At 40.8% G+C, this 8901-nt stretch overlaps 1 protein-coding gene across 1 annotated transcript in view; it reads left to right on the top strand.

The window, feature by feature from the left end:
* The window catches only part of LOC119177016 (lysosomal aspartic protease), a 64084-nt gene that overhangs the window by 5738 nt on the left and 49445 nt on the right, over nt 1-8901 (top strand). The window contains exon 3 of the mRNA XM_037428364.2: nt 3792-3915. Coding sequence (XP_037284261.2) covers nt 3792-3915 — 124 coding nt within the window. The remainder of the gene's footprint in view (nt 1-3791; nt 3916-8901) is intronic.

The following is an 8901-nucleotide window of genomic DNA, read 5'->3' as shown; positions in this document are numbered from 1 at the left end:
GCAACTGAGATAAGGGACAAAGAACACAATGCCTATGCGAGCCCTGTCTCACAACTGGACTGATTTTGCACCAAGATAACCCTACACATGCACATGAACTTCCCAAATGTGCGTTTTCTTTCTCTTCATGTGTTGCGTTATACCTTTATTGTTGTTGTAATCCACACCACTGTATGCCCCAGTGTGGTGCACGGATCTAGTCAAGCCTTCGCAGGCTTTTTGACCGTGCACCAAACATTTCTCAGATGTTGAAGAAACTGAATTGAATTGAATTGAAATGGCACATCAGTAGTAATACAGAGATGGTTGTACGTGGTTATCAAGCAAAGTACATCAATCACGTGACTTTTTCTCCTCTTTCTCCACCCCCTTCGTTTCCTTTTTTTTTATCACAAACCATTTACCAAGACAAAGACGGTTTTTAAATTGCACAGATAAAGGCATTCGTGAGCGCGTATTCTTGGGTTCTGTTATTTTTTTACCTTTGTCAAATGGCTTTTGGAAAGAAAAAAAGTCATCTTGTTGCATCTTGGGTAATAAAGCACGCACGATCAGTTTTGTTTGGCTACATGATGTGCCATATATGAAGTTCATGCGCATATGTAACGTTATCTTAATGCAAAATATAATCAGTTGGAAGACAGCGCTGGTATGTGGTCTGTGTTCTTCACTTGTCTTAGTTACGTTATGCCTTCCTAGTGCTAAGAACCAGCTTGCTCCGATCAAAGTCTTCCTGACCTGCACTGTTGGTAAAGAACCTAGATATACCTACGCATTTGGTCAGGATATAAATACAATTTTTGTTACATACGTATCAGCATTGTTTCTATGCGACATTTCTTGCGTGGGACATTATATAATTTATGCCAGTCTGAGTTCTTAAAGCACCTCTAAGAGACATGGTTGTTATTGCCCTTTACCCTAAAGAAAAATGACCGTCATGTCTAGGAAACAAACCCACACCTTCGTGCTGATGATTTAGATGCACAATAAAAAAACCGCAGGTGGTCGAAATTTCCGGAGCCCCCCTCTATGGTGTCTCTCAAAATCATATCGTGGTTTTGGGACGTTAAACCGAAGAAAATAGAATACCTCATGCTTAACAGCCTGGCATCATTGCTACTAAATCCAGATAGCGGCTGCAGGTCAGCTGCCTTATTCAGGCCTTGGAAATAAACTGGTGCCAACAGGCTGACATTGGTAAAACAATTTCGGAGTCACCTTCTACGGCATGCTATTATATATCATGCGTTTTAATACGAGGAATTATTATTAATATTGAGAGGCAACAATTTCTTTTCTTTTTGATCAGACGAGGGTGTTCAGACAGTGGTTCGCCAGTTCATATGATGATTTTGGGAACAAATATATTTTACTTGCTATAGATTATCGAAATACATATATTTAAGCACTTTGGAAATCTTAAAATGCGTAGGTTATAATGACCTATTAAATACTAATCCTTGCTATGTAATACTGCTTTTGAGGATTCTATAAAGGCCAAGACTATAGCACTTGAATTAAATCGGCAAAATTGAAAGGCTACGTTAGACAGGGATATTCATCAACAGATAATATCTGTGACGTGGATGTGGCAGAAATTCCAATAAAAAAAGGGTTACATTCGACTAAACGTTTAGAATCAGTTACTAGAAGCATTAGGCAGTTGCCGAGCAGATGAAAAGTATGTGTATATTGTTCAAAATGCTGGAAGGTGCATTGTTGAAAATTGTTTACATGAAAAACAATAAGAGAAAATATCATACGAATGAATGAAGGCAACGCAATGCAGTTGTGAGTTAATCATTTGCATAAAACGTGAATAGTTGCAAGAAGTTTTGAAAACTTCAAAATGCGGATGACTATCTGGATGGATTATTAGAATATACGCAAGAAATGCTGCATGTAATTTACAAATAAATGAGTTACCTCTAGAAACGGCAAGATGTGTTGGTATGTTTATACATTAGGACGGAAAGGAGACTCAACAGACACACCACAAAGAAAAGAGTTCATTACTGCATTTTAGTATCTAGAAACTGCGCAAGAGGACTTTTTCTTAGATCATATAGTAATATAGAACTTGATTGAATGCTTGATTGTTTGATATGTGGGATTGAATGTGCCTAAATCACCATATGATTATGAAAGATGCCGTAACAGAGGGCTCCAGAAATTTCGGCCACCTGGGGTTCTTTACCATACACTCAAATCTGAGCACACAGGCCTACAGCATTTTTCCCTCCATCAAAAATGCAGCCGGGATTCTATCTATCGACCTGTGGGGTAATAATAGAACCTAACTATGGAAGGAAATACACATCTTATGTAATGAACGGCAAGTCACCTACATTACAGAAAAACAAAAGTATGCAACAAGGAGGTACTCATTGTATTTTCCCACTCAAAATACGAAGAGAGAGGTACGAAAAAAAACTGCAAAATCGCGGATTGTGCAACGAGTAGCGTGATGTACCAAAAAATTATTGTACAAAAAACACTGAGGAAGTAGCAATAGAGCCATCGCTCAAGCGATATTTCATTTGAGTTTAAAACCAAGAAGTAAAGTTGGGGCAGGTATAGTGCCATACACGAAACAGATAACTGGCGCTACATTAGCACACAAGAGTAAACTCTGAGAGAAGATAGGCGTTATGGAGGCTGGCAGAGGATTAGGAAATGTAATGATACGGAATTCGCAGTGGTTAGATAGAGTCGGCTAACACAAGAAAGTGGTAATGAAAAATCGTCGTCTAAAGGCTTCGTCGTGCAGTTAGCCTGAACGATGAAAATGATGATGATCGCCATCGTAGCAGGAAAGATAATGCCAGTCTTGGGAATGATTGCGCCATTGCAAATTTCCGAGAATAAGTGTCGGAGGTAATCAATTTCACTCTTACTGTGCAAATTTTAGCGCTTTCTTTGAGACTGATAGATCGAAAGAGTACGTATTTCGCTCCTTTTTTTTCTGTGTCAAGGGCGGTGCGAAGATAAGCGCGGTGTGGAAAATATAGCCTGTTATGCGTAACATACATCGTATGAGGTTAAGGCTCTCTGACGGTTTTTGCGTAAGATGTCTTGCATAAGCATTGCGCTCTGGAGGAAAAGAAGAACGAAAGATTCTTCACGCGTCTGCAAATATTATCATGTGGAGCGTGCAATACAGGCATATGCACGGCCCGTCAAGCGCTTTTCAAAAGGCATCCGGTTTCTTTGAGATAAGGCACTGTCGAAGAAGACTTCCCAAGCGATGCATGCTTAAGGAAAAAAAAAATAAAGCATTCTGCCTGTTCTCTGATAAGGTTGAACTTTGGGGACACAGCAATATTTTCAAAGGTTGCATTCCACCATTCGTACAGATGAAAAATATTTTGTCCTAGTGCTAAAAAAATAGGACCACTTTCCATCTGTTACACAGCGCAAAGAAATAACGGTCAAAGAATTGAGTCAGTGGAGAGAAAATGGAAAAAAAAGTGGTGTTGAGTGGAAACAATGCGTGTATTTTTGCGCACTTTTTGTTGTACGGCGATTATTTTATGTGCTGTTTGCCAAATGAAAGATGTTTTGTATACTAAACGCATGTAAGACTCTTGTATTCGTATTAATAAAAACTCTAAATCTGAATCTGTATTTTCACTGGCAAGCCAAACTGTCCCTTTAATAAAATAGATAACCGTCCTAAATGGGAAAGGGTAAAAAAACGAAGTAATAAGCGCATTTTTCAATTCTGTTTACTCATAGAGATATACCACTTCAAAGAAAGCATTTAATTTTTATTTGTTCCTTTTCAGGCTCAATATTACGGCAACATAAGCATCGGAACACCACCACAGACCTTCCGAGTAGTGTTCGACACCGGCTCTTCTGATCTATGGGTACCTTCGGCTAGATGTCCGCCAGAGAGTGTGGCTTGTAGTAGGTCACCTGCACCATTTTCTCCTCAAACCTTTATTCACATTCATTACAAATTGCAATTACTTTGTCAGTGAAATGATAAAGCATTATGGTTGAAATAGATATCACTGGCTACGCTGCAGTGTACGTAACTAAGAAAGGAGAAGAAAGTGGGGGAGGAAGTATTCGTGAGAAAGTTATAACTCTATCGAAATAACTGCTTGTAAGGTCAGCGTGCTAAGTAATTACAATGTTTAAGATGCTTTTAACGCCATTATTTGCCCAAGGTAAACAGCTCTTACAGCTGGGTTCCTTTTCTTTTTTATTTGGGAGTCACACAGTAATTAGGGAGTCGCAATTTGCCCTTCTTTGGAAAAATATTCAAGCTCGTTTAGTTTCGGCCTTCTTTCGTGCCTATCGCGTTTAAGATACTAAAAACTAGGCCACGAGGCTTGAGTAATTGTTGTTAAACCTATTTCGAAGCAGTTATTCATCAACCTAAAGGGACACTCAGCAGGAGCTTGGACACGTGCAAACCCTTAAAGTCGACAGATTACATCGTAAGCCTGTCTTGAGACATAAAAGTAAGCATCACAGTAAACGTTCTGTTCGTTTTTGTGCGAAATTCTTTAAAAAGGGCTTTCACTATACCTAACGTTTTCTTCCGTCAAGGCAGCAGTGGCGGCCATGATGAGAGTGAGTCTCCTAAACTTCTGCCTCATTTGTTTCTTGTTTGGTGTGTTACAAGTTACCCATGTGCTTAGTTACCTAAAAAAGTTAATAATCCTAACACGTATTTCACCGCATTCCTTATTAAAGAAAATATGTACCAAGGTAGTGTATCAGTAGCATGAGCGCAATACGACAAATGAATGAACCCAGAGAATGGGCTGAATTCACGCATGATTATTCTACAATCCGATCCAACAACTGAGAAATATGACATGTGCATGCATTCAACGGCTTAGTTTAGCATTGATTAATTAGAAAAAAAAAGCTTATTATTAAGCGTCGATACAAGACTCCACAAGAATTTACGCATTTGTGAATACCACAACTAATACTTCTATATGCACATTGTACCTGGTCGACTCAATGAAGCCGCTGGCTCATGTGGAAGAAAACAAAGAACTGGAACAAAAACAATACTTGTGGAGATTTCGGGGAATTGATATTTCTACATAAAAAAACAGGAAAAATGCTGACCAAGAGAAGGGATAGCCAAGTCTAGAGATTTTTTTAGGACAGTCACTACATGCTCAGAAGAAACATTCAAGCTATTAGAATGTGGAAGGCTAGCATCAAATTATTGAGGACCATCCCCGACAAAGTGCAATGATTGAAGAAAATAGTATAAAGATGAGAAAGATTATGCTCTGTAGATTGACAAGAGAACCAAAATGATTCCATGTGGTTATAGCTCTTGAATTTCCCGTAAGAGTGCATCTAGCCAAGCCCAGTAATTACGTGTAAATAACTGTGCTTCATTCCTAGATTACCACACCTGATCGAAAGCGACAGATGGTTGTGGTCAGAACAAAACGTTTCCACCCGAGAGATTTAAAGAGCTAGTTTCGCAGAAAGTATATGGTTTTGGCACCGGCGTCGTTCGTTGTAAGAGGGAAGTCAACGTTACCCCAGAACGAAAATTCTAGATATATAGCTGTGAACACAAAAATGAATAATAAACTTTTGTCCAAACAGGGGTTGAATCCAGAAATTCGGCATGATGATCAAATGAACTACCACAGAAACAAGCTGGTGCTTGAAACTGTATGGAAAATGAAACCGAATGAGAATGTCATGCAGTGTGACCATTCTCCCTAACACATGTAATAATACGTAGGAGTCGTGTAGAATTGCACCATATGTCAAACTGAATTACACAACTAGTGGCTGGATTGAAGGTTGAGGAATTACAAAGCTTACTGGCATAATTACTCATGAGTATTAGCAACAGCATCAATAAAGTTCAGAGCTACGTATTAGCACGCGTTTGCTTACGGATGTGTACTGGTTACATTGCCTATTTGCATGAGTAATATTTGAGGCGTATGTGCCATATTTCTTCATTTAATTACAGGCACTTCGAAACAAAGTATAGACCTTAATTTCCCTTTTACATTAACCGCCGGCTTCTGAACCATTCTCCTTAAGTGGGTAAGAGCCAGAACAGAGGAGCAAGCAAGCTAGCAAGAAAGCAAGCGACTTTACTTGCCGTGGTCATTGTAGGATAGGATAGCAAAGGCAGGCTAGCGATTGAGTAGAGGATGTGAAAAGGGGCAAGCTTCGCTAACGCGTTCTAACTTTGAAGGCAAAACTTAAACGGCCTTCATTTTTTTCCTGCCATGGCCAGAAATTAGCGTGGATATTAGAATTTCGACATGTACGGCCAAAATATATACGCTGAATAAATGTTCGGCTAATATTTTTGTTAAGTACTAGTTTTGGAATTTACACATGCCTTAAATGATTGATTTAAAAATATAAAGTATCAAACCTAACTTTTAATTATAGCATCTATCATAACTACCGACATATGCATCGTCAGCTTTCCTGACTACTGCTTGCTTCGCGCTTCAAGCTTTGCGTTGATAAGTAATTAAAATTAATTTCGTATCCCGTGGGCCCTTAAAATATTTAATAACTTATACATACTTCCGGAATGACCTTAATAGTCGTTACACATGCATGACAAAAAAAATTGGCCGTACTTTAACGTCGCAGACATAGCACTAATGGATATCATTATACAAGTGGTGACAATTACGTTGTGAATACATTTTGTGAAAAAGAAAAAAGAACAAGTGAGGACCCACCGTAAGAGCAATAGTTCAATTTGTTTATTTTTGGAAATTTTTGCTTACTTGAAATTACGAGAATGGCACTCCATAGGTTTCACAAATATCTAACTAAGCCTATAATAAAATGCATGATTTATCTTAGTTTATTTACTTTTTCATACTACTGTTAGCAGGTTTTCCATTCTTTCAAGAAGATAAAGAGGCAGAGACCATATTACTCAATTATGTGCCTGCTGCAATCACCCGCGGCATGAGGTAGAAGAGCTCCGCGAGAGAAAATGATTAAGTATGAGACATGACAGAGAGTTCGAAAGCGCGAAGTGGAGACACGATGCGTCTCCGCTTCGCGGCACCGTCGCTGTCAGCATCGGACAAATCCGACCGTGAGCGTCCGCCTGGAGGCGAGCAAGAACAGTTGAAAATTCAGTTTGTTTTTCATCCGCTGGCCTCGGATGACGAAAATAACAATGACACCATAATGTTCGGTGTACAAAGTTCAAGAGTTACCCCTCCCGTTGCTCTATGATAACCATTAATCAATTTCCAGCGCTTAAGCGAAATCGAAAAAAAGAACGTGACTGATCCCCCTATATAGAAATCGGTTTAACACTAGTTAAAAACGTTCTTACAGAGGTAGTTGAGCGTTTATTGTGCATTATTTCAAGAGCAGAAACATATTGCAAAGCCATGTTAAGAACGGTAGCGGATCGAAACTTGAAGCGCACACCTAAAGCAGAAAGCACGTACGAAATTAGCATACAATGAACAAGAGCGGACTGACAACTGTCAAAGCGTGGCACCTAAAGTGCGCTATTAATACAGAAAGACGCACGAAACGAGCGCACAAAATACACACGACAAGCCCGAACAACTGTCACAATTCATCCTGCGTCGTGTGTCCGCAGTGCACTCCTTTCGGAAACGCGGCAGCGCTGCGCGCGAATAGACCTTCGTCCTCTCGCAAATTACGAATCCGATTATCGCGCGCGCAGGAGAGACCACGCACCGCGGAGGCAGCGCTTCGTGGAGGCGACGACCTTTAAAGCGTGCGGCCAACGCGAGCCCGTCGCGTCATCTAACCACTGATAACAAAAACGCGCTCAAGTGTCGAAGCTCTGCCTACTGCCAAAACGGTGTATGGCGTATATAAATGGCTTGCCGTTAATCGTCCAAACAACGTACACTCCGTAACGTAGTGGTTAGTGCTACGCGCTGGCAAACGAGAGCTGGCAGGGTAGATTCAGTGCGACGAATGCTTGCCTTCTGTTTTCTTTTTTCACAATTTCTCAGGATATTTTTCAACGTCACTTCCGAGACAGAAGTACGTCAGTGGAGCGTTGTCGACCCCGGCGGAAAACATTTTCGTGCTCGAAAAAAGAAGAGAAATATGTCGTCATGGATAGAAAAACGGAGAGTAAATTAGCCAAAAAGGGAAATTGGACAGACTTACTGTCTCTTTTTCTTTTCTAGTCTGCACGTTTTTTTTCCTTTTCCCCTTAAATATAGGCATACATAAAGTTCAAGGGCCGAATTCACAAAGCTTTTTTTTTTTCGGCTGCGCATTTTCTTAGCCAAGAAGAAGGAAGAAGGAAAATAGGAGGAAAAGAACGGCAGCGAGGTTAACCAGCCTATAGGCAGCCGGTTTGCTACCCTGCGCATGGGAGGAGGATGGGGGAGATGAAAGCTAGAGAGCAGAGAGGGAAGAGAGATAAACACAGCACATTCGGCAGCACACGCGCGCACACTCAGTCATAGTCCAGTCTTGTCCTTCACGGTGTGTGACATTGCTGTTACAGCCGCTTGTTCAAGTCCGTGTCGCGTAGGAATTTCAACAGAGCTTTTGTTGCCTTCTATTGCAACGCCTTCTCTCGGGCACTTGACAGACTAGCGTCCACGGACATTTGGCTGTTGTCGATGCGCGCAAGAACGGACGCCAGTGACTGTTTCCGGATGTCATACAACGGACAGCCGCACAGGATGTGGTGTAGCGTCTCTTCGCAATGACAGGCATCACAGAGAGTGTTGTCGGCCATTCCTATGACAAAAGAATAAGATTTCTTAAATGCCACTCGTAGCCATAAGTGATGAAGAAATGTGGCTTCTCTTCGGTGGAGCCCAGTGGGCATGCGGAGAGCCATCAAAGAGTTCAGGTGGTGTTCACGATTCGTCTAGTTGCTTGGTGGGCACCATAGTGAAAACGTGC

The sequence above is a fragment of the Rhipicephalus microplus genome, chromosome X (genome assembly GCF_043290135.1).
Source record: "Rhipicephalus microplus isolate Deutch F79 chromosome X, USDA_Rmic, whole genome shotgun sequence".
NCBI lineage: Eukaryota > Metazoa > Arthropoda > Arachnida > Ixodida > Ixodidae > Rhipicephalus > Rhipicephalus microplus.
The sequence above is the reverse complement of the archived record's forward strand: the minus strand, read 5'-3'. Positions and strand labels throughout refer to the sequence as shown.